General features: G+C 55.4%; 1 protein-coding gene across 1 annotated transcript in view; it reads right to left on the reverse strand.

Annotated features, from left to right (window-relative positions):
• rabggta (Rab geranylgeranyltransferase subunit alpha) overlaps positions 1-16,377 on the reverse strand; it is a gene marked incomplete at its 5' end in the record, with an annotated part of 213,053 nt that overhangs the window by 173,105 nt on the left and 23,571 nt on the right. Inside the window, one exon of the mRNA XM_041175438.1 lies at positions 15,240-15,353. Within this exon, the coding sequence (XP_041031372.1) occupies positions 15,240-15,353 (114 nt within the window). The remainder of the gene's footprint in view (positions 1-15,239; positions 15,354-16,377) is intronic.

Genomic DNA, 16,377 nt, shown 5'->3' on the forward strand with positions numbered 1-16,377 from the left:
TCTCTCTCTCTCTCTCTCTGGGGTTTAGGGTGTGGGGGATGTGACGATCTCTTTCTCTCTCTCTCTCTCTCTCTCTCTGGGGTTTAGGGTGTGGGGGATGTGACGATCTCTCTCTCTCTCTCTCTCGGCTTTAGGGTGTGGGGGATGTGACGTTCTCTCTCTCTCTCTCTCTCTCTCTCTCTCTGGGGTTTAGGGTGTGGGGGATGTGACGATCTCTCTCTCTCTCTGGGGTTTAGGGTGTGGGGGATGTGATGATCTCTCTCTCTCTCTCTCTCTCTCTCAAGGGTTTAGGGTGTGGGGGATGTGACGATCTCTCTCTCTCTCTCTGGGGTTTAGGGTGTGGCGGATGTGATGATCTCTCTCTCTCTCTCTGGGGTTTAGGGTGTGGGGGATGTGATGACCTCTCTCTCTCTCTCTCTCTCTCTGGGGTTTAGGGTGTGGGGGATGTGACGATCTCTTTCTCTCTCTCTCTCTCTGGGGTTTAGGGTGTGGGGGATGTGACGATCTCTCTCTCTCTCTCTCTGGGCTTTAGGGTGTGGGGGATGTGACGATCTCTCTCTCTCTCTCTCTCTCTCTGGGGTTTAGGGTGTGGGGGATGTGACGATCTCTCTCTCTCTCTCTGGGATTTAGGGTGTGGGGGATGTGACGATCTCTCTCTCAAGGGTTTAGGGTGTGGGGGATGTGACGATCTCTCTCTCTCTCTCTGGGGTTTAGGGTGTGGGGGATGTGACGATCTCTTTCTCTCTCTCTGGGGTTTAGGGTGTGGGGGATGTGACGATCTCTCTCTCTCTCTCTCTCTGGGCTTTAGGGTGTGGGGGTTGTGACGATCTCTTTCTCTCTCTCTGGGGTTTAGGGTGTGGGGGATGTGACGATCTCTCTCTCTCTCTCTCTCTCTGGGGTTTAGGGTGTGGGGGATGTGAAGATGTCTCTCTCTCTCTGGGGTTTAGGGTGTGGGGGATGTGACGATCTCTCTCTCTCTCTGGGGTTTAGGGTGTGGGGGATGTGACGATCTCTCTCTCTCTCTCTCTCTGGGGTTTAGGGTGTGGGGGACGTGACGATCTCTCTCTCTCTCTGGGGTTTAGGCTGTGGGGGATGTGACGATCTCTCTCTCTCTCTCTCTCTGGGGTTTAGGGTGTGGGGGATGTGACGATCTCTCTCTCTCTCTCTGGGGTTCAGGGTGTGGGGGATGTGACGATCTCTCTCTCTGGGGTTTAGGGTGTGGGGGATATGATGATCTCTCTCTCTCTCTCTCTCTCTCTCCCCCTCTGGGGTTTAGGGTGTGGGGATGTGACGATCTCTCTCTCTCTCTCTCTCTCTCACTCTGGGGTTTAGGGTGTGGGGGATGTGACGATCTCTCTCTCTCTCTCTGGGGTTTAGGGTGTGGGGGATGTGACGATCTCTCTCTCTCTGGGGTTTGGGGTGTGGGGGATGTGAAGATGTCTCTCTCTCTCTGGGGTTTAGGGTGTGGGGGATGTGACGATCTCTCTCTCTCTCTCTCTGGGGTTTATGGTGTGGGGGATGTGACGATCTCTCTCTCTCTCTCTCTGGGCTTTAGGGTGTGGGGGATGTGACGATCTCTCTCTCTCTCTCTCTCTGGGGTTTAGGGTGTGGGGGATGTGACGATCTCTCTCTCTCTCTCTCTGGGGTTCAGGGTGTGGGGGATGTGACGATCTGTCTCTCTCTCTGGGGTTTAGGGTGTGGGGGATGTGACGATCTCTCTCTCTCTCTCTCTCTGGGGTTTAGGGTGTGGGGGACGTGACGATCTCTCTCTCTCTCTGGGGTTTAGGGTGTGGGGGATGTGACGATCTCTCTCTCTCTCTCTCTCTGGGGTTCAGGGTGTGGGGGATGTGACGATCTCTCTCTCTGGGGTTTAGGGTGTGGGGGATATGATGATCTCTCTCTCTCTCCCTCTGGGGTTTAGGGTGTGGGGATGTGATGATCTCTCTCTCTCTCTCTCACTCTGGGGTTTAGGGTGTGGGGGATGTGACGATCTCTCTCTCTCTCTCTGGGATTTAGGGTGTGGCGGATGTGATGATCTCTATCTCTCTCTCTGGGGTTTAGGGTGTGGGGGATGTGATGACCTCTCTCTCTCTCTCTCTCTCTGGGGTTTAGGGTGTGGGGGATGTGACGATCTCTTTCTCTCTCTCTCTCTCTGGGGTTTAGGGTGTGGGGGATGTGACGATCTCTCTCTCTCTCTCTCTGGGGTTTAGGGTGTGGGGGATGTGACGATCTCTCTCTCTCTCTCTCTCTCTCTGGGGTTTAGGGTGTGGGGGATGTGACGATCTCTCTCTCTCTCTCTGGGATTTAGGGTGTGGGGGATGTGACGATCTCTCTCTCAAGGGTTTAGGGTGTGGGGGATGTGCCGATCTCTCTCTCTCTCTCTGGGGTTTAGGGTGTGGGGGATGTGACGATCTCTTTCTCTCTCTCTGGGGTTTAGGGTGTGGGGGATGTGACGATCTCTCTCTCTCTCTCTCTCTGGGCTTTAGGGTGTGGGGGTTGTGACGATCTCTTTCTCTCTCTCTGGGGTTTAGGGTGTGGGGGATGTGACGATCTCTCTCTCTCTCTCTCTCTCTGGGGTTTAGGGTGTGGGGGATGTGAAGATGTCTCTCTCTCTCTGGGGTTTAGGGTGTGGGGGATGTGACGATCTCTCTCTCTCTCTGGGGTTTAGGGTGTGGGGGATGTGACGATCTCTCTCTCTCTCTCTCTCTGGGGTTTAGGGTGTGGGGGACGTGACGATCTCTCTCTCTCTCTGGGGTTTAGGCTGTGGGGGATGTGACGATCTCTCTCTCTCTCTCTCTCTGGGGTTTAGGGTGTGGGGGATGTGACGATCTCTCTCTCTCTCTCTGGGGTTCAGGGTGTGGGGGATGTGACGATCTCTCTCTCTGGGGTTTAGGGTGTGGGGGATATGATGATCTCTCTCTCTCTCTCTCTCTCTCTCTCCCTCTGGGGTTTAGGGTGTGGGGATGTGACGATCTCTCTCTCTCTCTCTCTCACTCTGGGGTTTAGGGTGTGGGGGATGTGACGATCTCTCTCTCTCTCTCTGGGGTTTAGGGTGTGGGGGATGTGACGATCTCTCTCTCTCTGGGGTTTGGGGTGTGGGGGATGTGAAGATGTCTCTCTCTCTCTGGGGTTTAGGGTGTGGGGGATGTGACGATCTCTCTCTCTCTCTCTCTGGGGTTTATGGTGTGGGGGATGTGACGATCTCTCTCTCTCTCTCTCTGGGCTTTAGGGTGTGGGGGATGTGACGATCTCTCTCTCTCTCTCTCTCTCTGGGGTTTAGGGTGTGGGGGATGTGACGATCTCTCTCTCTCTCTCTCTGGGGTTTAGGGTGTGGGGGATGTGACGATCTGTCTCTCTCTCTGGGGTTTAGGGTGTGGGGGATGTGACGATCTCTCTCTCTCTCTCTCTCTGGGGTTTAGGGTGTGGGGGACGTGATGATCTCTCTCTCTCTCTGGGGTTTAGGGTGTGGGGGATGTGACGATCTCTCTCTCTCTCTCTCTCTGGGGTTCAGGGTGTGGGGGATGTGACGATCTCTCTCTCTGGGGTTTAGGGTGTGGGGGATATGATGATCTCTCTCTCTCTCCCTCTGGGGTTTAGGGTGTGGGGATGTGATGATCTCTCTCTCTCTCTCTCACTCTGGGGTTTAGGGTGTGGGGGATGTGACTCTCTCTCTCTCTCTCTCTGGGGTTTAGGGTGTGGGGGATGTGACGATCTCTCTCTCTGGGGTTTAGGGTGTGGGGGATATGACGATCTCTCTCTCTCTCTCTCTCCATCTGGGGTTTAGGGTGTGGCGATGTGACGATCTCTCTCTCTCTCTCTGGGGTTTAGGGTGTGGGGGATGTGATGATCTCTCTCTCTCTCTCTCTCTGGGGTTTAGGGTGTGGGGGATGTGACGATCTCTCTCTCTCTCTCTGGGATTTAGGGTGTGGGGGATGTGACGATCTCTCTCTCAAGGGTTTAGGGTGTGGGGGATGTGCCGATCTCTCTCTCTCTCTCTGGGGTTTAGGGTGTGGGGGATGTGACGATCTCTCTCTCTCTCTCTGGGGTTTAGGGTGTGGGGGATGTGACGATCTCTCTCTCTCTCTCTCTCTGGGCTTTAGGGTGTGGGGGTTGTGACGATCTCTTTCTCTCTCTCTGGGGTTTAGGGTGTGGGGGATGTGACGATCTCTCTCTCTCTCTCTCTCTCTGGGGTTTAGGGTGTGGGGGATGTGACGATGTCTCTCTCTCTCTGGGGTTTAGGGTGTGGGGGATGTGACGATCTCTCTCTCTCTCTGGGGTTTAGGGTGTGGGGGATGTGACGATCTCTCTCTCTCTCTCTCTCTGGGGTTTAGGGTGTGGGGGACGTGACGATCTCTCTCTCTCTCTGGGGTTTAGGCTGTGGGGGATGTGACGATCTCTCTCTCTCTCTCTCTCTGGGGTTTAGGGTGTGGGGGATGTGACGATCTCTCTCTCTCTCTCTGGGGTTCAGGGTGTGGGGGATGTGACGATCTCTCTCTCTGGGGTTTAGGGTGTGGGGGATATGATGATCTCTCTCTCTCTCTCTCTCTCTCTCTCTCTCCCTCTGGGGTTTAGGGTGTGGGGATGTGACGATCTCTCTCTCTCTCTCTCTCACTCTGGGGTTTAGGGTGTGGGGGATGTGACGATCTCTCTCTCTCTCTCTGGGGTTTAGGGTGTGGGGGATGTGACGATCTCTCTCTCTCTGGGGTTTGGGGTGTGGGGGATGTGAAGATGTCTCTCTCTCTCTGGGGTTTAGGGTGTGGGGGATGTGACGATCTCTCTCTCTCTCTCTCTGGGGTTTATGGTGTGGGGGATGTGACGATCTCTCTCTCTCTCTCTCTGGGCTTTAGGGTGTGGGGGATGTGACGATCTCTCTCTCTCTCTCTCTCTGGGGTTTAGGGTGTGGGGGATGTGACGATCTCTCTCTCTCTCTCTCTGGGGTTTAGGGTGTGGGGGATGTGACGATCTGTCTCTCTCTCTGGGGTTTAGGGTGTGGGGGATGTGACGATCTCTCTCTCTCTCTCTCTCTCTGGGGTTTAGGGTGTGGGGGATGTGAAGATGTCTCTCTCTCTCTGGGGTTTAGGGTGTGGGGGATGTGACGATCTCTCTCTCTCTCTGGGGTTTAGGGTGTGGCGGATGTGATGATCTCTCTCTCTCTCTCTGGGGTTTAGGGTGTGGGGGATGTGATGACCTCTCTCTCTCTCTCTCTCTCTCTGGGGTTTAGGGTGTGGGGGATGTGACGATCTCTTTCTCTCTTTCTCTCTCTGGGGTTTAGGGTGTGGGGGATGTGACGATCTCTCTCTCTCTCTCTCTGGGCTTTAGGGTGTGGGGGATGTGACGATCTCTCTCTCTCTCTCTCTCTCTCTGGGGTTTAGGGTGTGGGGGATGTGACGATCTCTCTCTCTCTCTCTGGGATTTAGGGTGTGGGGGATGTGACGATCTCTCTCTCAAGGGTTTAGGGTGTGGGGGATGTGACGATCTCTCTCTCTCTCTCTGGGGTTTAGGGTGTGGGGGATGTGACGATCTCTTTCTCTCTCTCTGGGGTTTAGGGTGTGGGGGATGTGACGATCTCTCTCTCTCTCTCTCTCTGGGCTTTAGGGTGTGGGGGTTGTGACGATCTCTTTCTCTCTCTCTGGGGTTTAGGGTGTGGGGGATGTGACGATCTCTCTCTCTCTCTCTCTCTCTGGGGTTTAGGGTGTGGGGGATGTGAAGATGTCTCTCTCTCTCTGGGGTTTAGGGTGTGGGGGATGTGACGATCTCTCTCTCTCTCTGGGGTTTAGGGTGTGGGGGATGTGACGATCTCTCTCTCTCTCTCTCTCTGGGGTTTAGGGTGTGGGGGACGTGACGATCTCTCTCTCTCTCTGGGGTTTAGGCTGTGGGGGATGTGACGATCTCTCTCTCTCTCTCTCTCTGGGGTTTAGGGTGTGGGGGATGTGACGATCTCTCTCTCTCTCTCTGGGGTTCAGGGTGTGGGGGATGTGACGATCTCTCTCTCTGGGGTTTAGGGTGTGGGGGATATGATGATCTCTCTCTCTCTCTCTCTCTCTCTCCCTCTGGGGTTTAGGGTGTGGGGATGTGACGATCTCTCTCTCTCTCTCTCTCTCTCACTCTGGGGTTTAGGGTGTGGGGGATGTGACGATCTCTCTCTCTCTCTCTGGGGTTTAGGGTGTGGGGGATGTGACGATCTCTCTCTCTCTGGGGTTTGGGGTGTGGGGGATGTGAAGATGTCTCTCTCTCTCTGGGGTTTAGGGTGTGGGGGATGTGACGATCTCTCTCTCTCTCTCTCTGGGGTTTATGGTGTGGGGGATGTGACGATCTCTCTCTCTCTCTCTCTCTGGGCTTTAGCGTGTGGGGGATGTGACGATCTCTCTCTCTCTCTCTCTCTGGGGTTTAGGGTGTGGGGGATGTGACGATCTCTCTCTCTCTCTCTCTGGGGTTTAGGGTGTGGGGGATGTGACGATCTGTCTCTCTCTCTGGGGTTTAGGGTGTGGGGGATGTGACGATCTCTCTCTCTCTCTCTCTCTCTGGGGTTTAGGGTGTGGGGGACGTGACGATCTCTCTCTCTCTCTGGGGTTTAGGGTGTGGGGGATGTGACGATCTCTCTCTCTCTCTCTCTCTGGGGTTCAGGGTGTGGGGGATGTGACGATCTCTCTCTCTGGGGTTTAGGGTGTGGGGGATATGATGATCTCTCTCTCTCTCCCTCTGGGGTTTAGGGTGTGGGGATGTGATGATCTCTCTCTCTCTCTCTCACTCTGGGGTTTAGGGTGTGGGGGATGTGACGATCTCTCTCTCTCTCTCTGGGATTTAGGGTGTGGCGGATGTGATGATCTCTATCTCTCTCTCTGGGGTTTAGGGTGTGGGGGATGTGATGACCTCTCTCTCTCTCTCTCTCTCTGGGGTTTAGGGTGTGGGGGATGTGACGATCTCTTTCTCTCTCTCTCTCTCTGGGGTTTAGGGTGTGGGGGATGTGACGATCTCTCTCTCTCTCTCTCTGGGGTTTAGGGTGTGGGGGATGTGACGATCTCTCTCTCTCTCTCTCTCTCTCTGGGGTTTAGGGTGTGGGGGATGTGACGATCTCTCTCTCTCTCTCTGGGATTTAGGGTGTGGGGGATGTGACGATCTCTCTCTCAAGGGTTTAGGGTGTGGGGGATGTGCCGATCTCTCTCTCTCTCTCTGGGGTTTAGGGTGTGGGGGATGTGACGATCTCTTTCTCTCTCTCTGGGGTTTAGGGTGTGGGGGATGTGACGATCTCTCTCTCTCTCTCTCTGGGCTTTAGGGTGTGGGGGTTGTGACGATCTCTTTCTCTCTCTCTGGGGTTTAGGGTGTGGGGGATGTGACGATCTCTCTCTCTCTCTCTCTCTCTGGGGTTTAGGGTGTGGGGGATGTGAAGATGTCTCTCTCTCTCTGGGGTTTAGGGTGTGGGGGATGTGACGATCTCTCTCTCTCTCTGGGGTTTAGGGTGTGGGGGATGTGACGATCTCTCTCTCTCTCTCTCTCTCTGGGGTTTAGGGTGTGGGGGACGTGACGATCTCTCTCTCTCTCTGGGGTTTAGGCTGTGGGGGATGTGACGATCTCTCTCTCTCTCTCTCTCTGGGGTTTAGGGTGTGGGGGATGTGACGATCTCTCTCTCTCTCTCTGGGGTTCAGGGTGTGGGGGATGTGACGATCTCTCTCTCTGGGGTTTAGGGTGTGGGGGATATGATGATCTCTCTCTCTCTCTCTCTCTCTCTCCCTCTGGGGTTTAGGGTGTGGGGATGTGACGATCTCTCTCTCTCTCTCTCTCTCTCACTCTGGGGTTTAGGGTGTGGGGGATGTGACGATCTCTCTCTCTCTCTCTGGGGTTTAGGGTGTGGGGGATGTGACGATCTCTCTCTCTCTGGGGTTTGGGGTGTGGGGGATGTGAAGATGTCTCTCTCTCTCTGGGGTTTAGGGTGTGGGGGATGTGACGATCTCTCTCTCTCTCTCTCTGGGGTTTATGGTGTGGGGGATGTGACGATCTCTCTCTCTCTCTCTCTGGGCTTTAGCGTGTGGGGGATGTGACGATCTCTCTCTCTCTCTCTCTCTCTGGGGTTTAGGGTGTGGGGGATGTGACGATCTCTCTCTCTCTCTCTCTGGGGTTTAGGGTGTGGGGGATGTGACGATCTGTCTCTCTCTCTGGGGTTTAGGGTGTGGGGGATGTGACGATCTCTCTCTCTCTCTCTCTCTGGGGTTTAGGGTGTGGGGGACGTGACGATCTCTCTCTCTCTCTGGGGTTTAGGGTGTGGGGGATGTGACGATCTCTCTCTCTCTCTCTCTCTGGGGTTCAGGGTGTGGGGGATGTGACGATCTCTCTCTCTGGGGTTTAGGGTGTGGGGGATATGATGATCTCTCTCTCTCTCCCTCTGGGGTTTAGGGTGTGGGGATGTGATGATCTCTCTCTCTCTCTCTCACTCTGGGGTTTAGGGTGTGGGGGATGTGACGATCTCTCTCTCTCTCTCTGGGATTTAGGGTGTGGCGGATGTGATGATCTCTATCTCTCTCTCTGGGGTTTAGGGTGTGGGGGATGTGATGACCTCTCTCTCTCTCTCTCTCTCTGGGGTTTAGGGTGTGGGGGATGTGACGATCTCTTTCTCTCTCTCTCTCTCTGGGGTTTAGGGTGTGGGGGATGTGACGATCTCTCTCTCTCTCTCTCTGGGGTTTAGGGTGTGGGGGATGTGACGATCTCTCTCTCTCTCTCTCTCTCTCTGGGGTTTAGGGTGTGGGGGATGTGACGATCTCTCTCTCTCTCTCTGGGATTTAGGGTGTGGGGGATGTGACGATCTCTCTCTCAAGGGTTTAGGGTGTGGGGGATGTGCCGATCTCTCTCTCTCTCTCTGGGGTTTAGGGTGTGGGGGATGTGACGATCTCTTTCTCTCTCTCTGGGGTTTAGGGTGTGGGGGATGTGACGATCTCTCTCTCTCTCTCTCTCTGGGCTTTAGGGTGTGGGGGTTGTGACGATCTCTTTCTCTCTCTCTGGGGTTTAGGGTGTGGGGGATGTGACGATCTCTCTCTCTCTCTCTCTCTCTGGGGTTTAGGGTGTGGGGGATGTGAAGATGTCTCTCTCTCTCTGGGGTTTAGGGTGTGGGGGATGTGACGATCTCTCTCTCTCTCTGGGGTTTAGGGTGTGGGGGATGTGACGATCTCTCTCTCTCTCTCTCTCTGGGGTTTAGGGTGTGGGGGACGTGACGATCTCTCTCTCTCTCTGGGGTTTAGGCTGTGGGGGATGTGACGATCTCTCTCTCTCTCTCTCTCTGGGGTTTAGGGTGTGGGGGATGTGACGATCTCTCTCTCTCTCTCTGGGGTTCAGGGTGTGGGGGATGTGACGATCTCTCTCTCTGGGGTTTAGGGTGTGGGGGATATGATGATCTCTCTCTCTCTCTCTCTCTCTCTCCCTCTGGGGTTTAGGGTGTGGGGATGTGACGATCTCTCTCTCTCTCTCTCTCACTCTGGGGTTTAGGGTGTGGGGGATGTGACGATCTCTCTCTCTCTCTCTGGGGTTTAGGGTGTGGGGGATGTGACGATCTCTCTCTCTCTGGGGTTTGGGGTGTGGGGGATGTGAAGATGTCTCTCTCTCTCTGGGGTTTAGGGTGTGGGGGATGTGACGATCTCTCTCTCTCTCTCTCTGGGGTTTATGGTGTGGGGGATGTGACGATCTCTCTCTCTCTCTCTCTGGGCTTTAGGGTGTGGGGGATGTGACGATCTCTCTCTCTCTCTCTCTCTGGGGTTTAGGGTGTGGGGGATGTGACGATCTCTCTCTCTCTCTCTCTGGGGTTTAGGGTGTGGGGGATGTGACGATCTGTCTCTCTCTCTGGGGTTTAGGGTGTGGGGGATGTGACGATCTCTCTCTCTCTCTCTCTCTGGGGTTTAGGGTGTGGGGGACGTGACGATCTCTCTCTCTCTCTGGGGTTTAGGGTGTGGGGGATGTGACGATCTCTCTCTCTCTCTCTCTCTGGGGTTCAGGGTGTGGGGGATGTGACGATCTCTCTCTCGGGGGTTTAGGGTGTGGGGGATATGATGATCTCTCTCTCTCTCCCTCTGGGGTTTAGGGTGTGGGGATGTGATGATCTCTCTCTCTCTCTCTCACTCTGGGGTTTAGGGTGTGGGGGATGTGACTCTCTCTCTCTCTCTCTCTGGGGTTTAGGGTGTGGGGGATGTGACGATCTCTCTCTCTGGGGTTTAGGGTGTGGGGGATATGACGATCTCTCTCTCTCTCTCTCTCCATCTGGGGTTTAGGGTGTGGCGATGTGACGATCTCTCTCTCTCTCTCTGGGGTTTCGGGTGTGGGGGATGTGACGATCTCTCTCTCTCTGGGGTTTGGGGTGTGGGGGATGTGAAGATGTTTCTCTCTCACTGGGGTTTAGGGTGTGGGGGATTTGACGATCTCTCTCTCTCTCTCTCTCTGGAGTTTCGGGTGTGGGTGATGTGACGATCTCTCTCTCTCTCTCTCTGGGGTTTAGGGTGTGGGGGATGTGACGATCTCTCTCTCTCTGGGTTTTAGGGTGTGGGGGATGTGACGATTTCTCTCTCTCTCTCTCTGGGGTTTAGGGTGTGGGGGATGTGACGATCTCTCTCTCTGGGGTTTAGGGTGTGGGGGATGTGACGATCTCTCTCTCTCTCTCTCTCTGGGGTTAAGGGTGTGGGGGATGTGACGATCTCTCTCCCTGGGGTTTAGGGTGTTGGGGATGTGACGATCTCTCTCTCTCTCTGGCGTATAGGGTGTGGGGGATGTGACGATCTCTCTCTCTCTCTGGGGTTTAGGGTGTGGGGGATGTGACGATCTCTCTCTCTCTCTCTGGGGTTTAGGGTGTGGGGGATGTGACGATCTCTCTCTCTCTCTCTGGGTTTTAGGGTGTGGGGGATGTGATGATCTCTCTCTCTCTCTCTCTCTCTGGGTTTTAGGGTGTGGGGGATGTGACGATCTCTCTCCCTCTCTCTTTCACTCTGGGGTTTAGGGTTTGGGGGATGTGATGATCTCTCTCTCTCTCTCTCTCTGGGGTTTAGGGTGTGGGGGATGTGACGATCTCTTTCTCTCTCTCTCTGGGGATTAGGGTGTGGGGGATGTGACGATCTCTCTCTCTCTGGGGTTTAGGGTGTGGGGGATGTGACGATCTCTCTCTCTCTCTCTCTCTCTCTGGCGTTTAGGGTGTGGGGTATGTGAAGATCTCGCTCTCTCTCTCTCTCTCCCTCTGGGGTTTAGGGTGTGGGGGATGTGACGATCTCTCCTCTCGCTCTCTCACTCTGGGGTTTAGGGTTTGGGGGATGTGATGATCTCTCTCTCTCTCTCTCTCTCTCTGGGGTTTAGGGTGTGGGGGATGTGACGATCTCTCTCTCTCTCTCTCTGGGGATTAGGGTGTGGGGGATGTGACGATCTCTCTCTCTCTGGGGTTTAGCGTTTGGGGGATGTAACGATCTCTTTCTCTCTCTCTCTCTGGGGTTTAGGGTGTGGGGGATGTGACGATCTCTCTCTCTCTCTCTGGGTTTTAGGGTGTGGGGGATGTGACGATCTCTCTCCCTCTCTCTCTCTCACTCTGGGGTTTAGGGTTTGGGGGATGTGATGATCTCTCTCTCTCTCTCTCTCTCCCTCTGGGGTTTAGGGTGTGGGGGATGTGACGATCTCTCTCTCTCTCTCTCTCTGGGGTTCAGGGTGTGGGGGATGTGACGATCTCTCACTCTGGGGTTTAGGGTGTGGGGAATGTGACGATCTCTCTCTCTCTGGGGTTTAGCGTTTGGGGGATGTAACGATCTCTTTCTCTCTCTCTCTCTGGGGTTTAGGGTGTGGGGGATGTGACGATCTCTCTCTCTCTCTCTGGGCTTTAGGGTGTGGGGGATGTGACGATCTCTCTCTCTCTCTCTCTCTGGGGTTTAGGGTGTGGGGGATGTGACGATCTCTCTCTCTCTGGGGTTTAGGGTGTGGGGGATGTGACGATCTCTCTCTCTCTCTGGGGTTTAGGGTGTGGGGGATGTGACGATCTCTCTCTCTCTCTCTCTCTCTCTGGGGTTCAGGGTGTGGGGGATGTGACGATCTCTCACTCTGGGGTTTAGGGTGTGGGGAATGTGACGATCTCTCTCTCTCTGGGGTTTAGCGTTTGGGGGATGTAACGATCTCTTTCTCTCTCTCTCTCTGGGGTTTAGGGTGTGGGGGATGTGACGATCTCTCTCTCTCTCTCTGGGCTTTAGGGTGTGGGGGATGTGACGATCTCTCTCTCTCTCTCTCTCTGGGGTTTAGGGTGTGGGGAATGTGACGATCTCTCTCTCTCTCTGGGGATTAGGGTGTGGGGTATGTGACGATCTCTCTCTCTCTGGGGTTAGGGTGTGGGGGATGTGACGATCTCTCTCTCTGGGGTTTAGGGTGTGGGGGATGTAACGATCTCTCTCTCTCTCTCTGGGGTTTAGGGTGTGAGGGATGTGACGATCTCTCTCTCTCTCTCTCTCTGGGGTTCAGAGTGTGGGGGATGTGACGATCTCTCTCTCTCTCTCTGGGGTTTAGGGTGTGGGGGATGTGACGATCTCTCTCTCTCTCTCTCTCTCTCTGGGGTTTAGCGTGTGGGGGATGTGACGATCTATCTCTCTCTCTGGGGTTTTGCGTGTGGGGGATGTGACGATCTATCTCTCTCTCTGGGGTTTTGCGTGTGGGGGATGTGACGATCTCTCTCTCTCTCTCTCTCTGGGATTTAGGGTGTGGGGGATGTGACGATCTCTTTCTCTCTCTCTGGGGTTTAGTGTGTGGGGGATGTGACGATCTCTCTCTCTCTCTCTCTGGGGTTTAGGGTGTGGGGCATGTGACGATCTCTCTCTCTCTCTCTCTCTCTGGCGTATAGGGTGTGGGGGATGTGACGATCTCTCTCTCTCTGGGGTTTAGGGTGTGGGGGATGTGACGATCTCTCTCTCTGGGGTTTAGGGTGTGGGGGATGTGACGATCTCTTTCTCTCTCTCTCTCTCTCTCTCGGGTTCAGGGTGTGGGGGATGTGACGATTTCTCTCTCTCTGGGGTTTAGGGTGTGGGGGATGTGACGATCTCTCTCTCTGGGGTTTAGGGTGTGGGGGATGTGACGATCTCTTTCTCTCTCTCTCTCTCTCTCTCTCGGGTTTAGGGTGTGGGGCATGTGACGATCTCTCTCTCTCTCTCTCTCTGGCGTATAGGGTGTGGGGGATGTGACGATCTCTCTCTCTCTGGGGTTTAGGGTGTGGGGGATGTGACGATCTCTCTCTCTGGGGTTTAGGGTGTGGGGGATGTGACGATCTCTTTCTCTCTCTCTCTCTCTCTCTCGGGTTCAGGGTGTGGGGGATGTGACGATCTCTCTCTCACTCTGGGGTTTAGCGTGTGGGGGATGTGATGGTCTCTCTCTCTCTCTCTCTCTCTGGGGTTTAGGGTGTGGGGGATGTGACGATCTCTCTCTCTCTCTCTTTGGGGTTTAGGGTGTGGGGGATGTGACGATCTCTCTCTCTCTCTCTCTCTGGCGTATAGGGTGTTGGGGATGTGACGATCTCTCTCTCTCTCTCTCTGGGGTTTAGGGTGTGGGGGATGTGACGATCTCTCTCTCTCTCTGGGGTTTAGGGTGTGGGGGATGTGACGATCTCTCTCTCTCTCTCTCTCTGGGGTTTAGGGTGTGGGGGATGTGACGATCTCTCTCTCTCTCTCTTTGGGGTTTAGGGTGTGGAGGATGTGACGATCTCTCTCTCTCTCTTTGGCGTATAGGGTGTGGGGGATGTGACGATCTCTCTCTCTCTCTCTGGGGTTTAGTGTGTGGGGGATGTGACGATCTCTCTCTCTCTCTCTCTCTCTGGGGTTTAGGGTGTGGGGGATGTGACGATCTCTCTCTCTCTCTCTGGGGTTTAGCGTGTGGGGGATGTGACGATCTATCTCTCTCTCTGGGGTTTTGCGTGTGGGGGATGTGACGATCTATCTCTCTCTCTGGGGTTTTGCGTGTGGGGGATGTGACGATCTCTCTCTCTCTCTCTCTCTGGGATTTAGGGTGTGGGGGATGTGACGATCTCTTTCTCTCTCTCTGGGGTTTAGTGTGTGGGGGATGTGACGATCTCTCTCTCTCTCTCTCTGGGGTTTAGGGTGTGGGGCATGTGACGATCTCTCTCTCTCTCTCTCTCTCTGGCGTATAGGGTGTGGGGGATGTGACGATCTCTCTCTCTCTGGGGTTTAGGGTGTGGGGGATGTGACGATCTCTCTCTCTGGGGTTTAGGGTGTGGGGGATGTGACGATCTCTTTCTCTCTCGCTCTCTCTCTCTCGGGTTCAGGGTGTGGGGGATGTGACGATTTCTCTCTCTCTGGGGTTTAGGGTGTGGGGGATGTGACGATCTCTCTCTCTGGGGTTTAGGGTGTGGGGGATGTGACGATCTCTTTCTCTCTCTCTCTCTCTCTCTCGGGTTTAGGGTGTGGTGCATGTGACGATCTCTCTCTCTCTCTCTCTCTGGCGTATAGGGTGTGGGGGATGTGACGATCTCTCTCTCTCTGGGGTTTAGGGTGTGGGGGATGTGACGATCTCTCTCTCTGGGGTTTAGGGTGTGGGGGATGTGACGATCTCTTTCTCTCTCTCTCTCTCTCTCTCGGGTTCAGGGTGTGGGGGATGTGACGATCTCTCTCTCACTCTGGGGTTTAGCGTGTGGGGGATGTGATGGTCTCTCTCTCTCTCTCTCTCTCTGGGGTTTAGGGTGTGGGGGATGTGACGATCTCTCTCTCTCTCTCTTTGGGGTTTAGGGTGTGGGGGATGTGACGATCTCTCTCTCTCTCTCTCTCTGGCGTATAGGGTGTTGGGGATGTGACGATCTCTCTCTCTCTCTCTCTGGGGTTTAGGGTGTGGGGGATGTGACGATCTCTCTCTCTCTCTGGGGTTTAGGGTGTGGGGGATGTGACGATCTCTCTCTCTCTCTCTCTCTGGGGTTTAGGGTGTGGGGGATGTGACGATCTCTCTCTCTCTCTCTTTGGGGTTTAGGGTGTGGAGGATGTGACGATCTCTCTCTCTCTCTTTGGCGTATAGGGTGTGGGGGATGTGACGATCTCTCTCTCTCTCTCTGGGGTTTAGTGTGTGGGGGATGTGACGATCTCTCTCTCTCTCTCTCTCTGGGGTTTAGGGTGTGGGGGATGTGACGATCTCTCTCTCTCTCTCTGGGGTTTAGGGTGTGGGGGATGTGACGATCTCTCTCTCTCTCTCTGGGGTTTGAGATTCTGCAATAAGACATGTCCTCCTAACAACCCTCACTCCCACCTCCTCACCTCCAGACACTGCATCCCCGCGAACTGGAGTGGCAGTGACTTCAGCCGATTCCCAGACAGGTTCATGTGAGTGACCAACAGGAGCTGGTCCAGGTGACACAAGGTGGTCAATTCCTGTTCGGAGAGAGAGGGAGAAATTGGCTGAGGGATGAAAGTCAGAGGACATCCACTGCACACATGATGCCCCAACCGATACCGTCGGTCCATTGACAATCCCTGCCTGCAATGGAGGTAAAGAGTCAGACTGGCTTCTCCCGACAAGAGTTTTATTTCGGGTCGTAAAACTCTCCGGAGGGGGTGCTTAGCCCGCGGACAGAAAACGACCTCCTCGTGAGGTAACTGATCCGTCCCCAGTAACCCTGACCACCAACCCCCAAATCCACCCGCTCTGACCCATCATGAACCCAGACCCAACCCCCACACACTAACGCCCTTTCCCTGACCTCCGTCGACACCCTCTGACCCACACCCTTCCTGACCACTGACCCCCCCCGACCGACCAAATTCCCTGTCCCTGAACCCCGACCCCCACCGTTGTTAGCAATACTTCACCTCTGATCCCCAACCAAAACCCCGCCCCCCCGACCCCCTGACCCAGACACACCTCCCCCTCCCCCCTCCCCCGACCCAGACACACCTCCCCTCCCCCGACCCCCGACCCCCTGACCCAGACACACCTCCCCTCCCACCGACCCCCTGACCCAGACACACCTCCCCCTCCCCCTGACCCCTGACCCAGACACACCTCCCCCTCCCCCGACCCCCTCCCCCTGACCCAGACACACCTCCCCCTCCCCCTCCCCCCGACCCCCTGACCCAGACACACCTCCCCCTCCCCCCGACCCCTGACCCCTGACCCAGACACACCTCCCCTCCCACCGACCCAGACACACCTCCCCCTCCCCTGACCCCTGACCCAGACACACCTCCCCCTCCCCCTGACCCCCTGACCCAGACACACCTCCCCCCTCCCCCCGACCCCTGACCCCTGACCCAGACACACCTCCCCTCCCACCGACCCCCCGACCCAGACACACCTCCCCCTCCCCCTCCCCCTGACCCAGACACACCTCCCCCTCCCCCTCCCCCCGACCCAGACACACCTCCCCCTCCCTCCGACCCCCTGACCCAGACACAC

The sequence above is a fragment of the Carcharodon carcharias genome, chromosome 27 (genome assembly GCF_017639515.1).
Source record: "Carcharodon carcharias isolate sCarCar2 chromosome 27, sCarCar2.pri, whole genome shotgun sequence".
Taxonomy (NCBI): Eukaryota; Metazoa; Chordata; class Chondrichthyes; order Lamniformes; family Lamnidae; genus Carcharodon; species Carcharodon carcharias.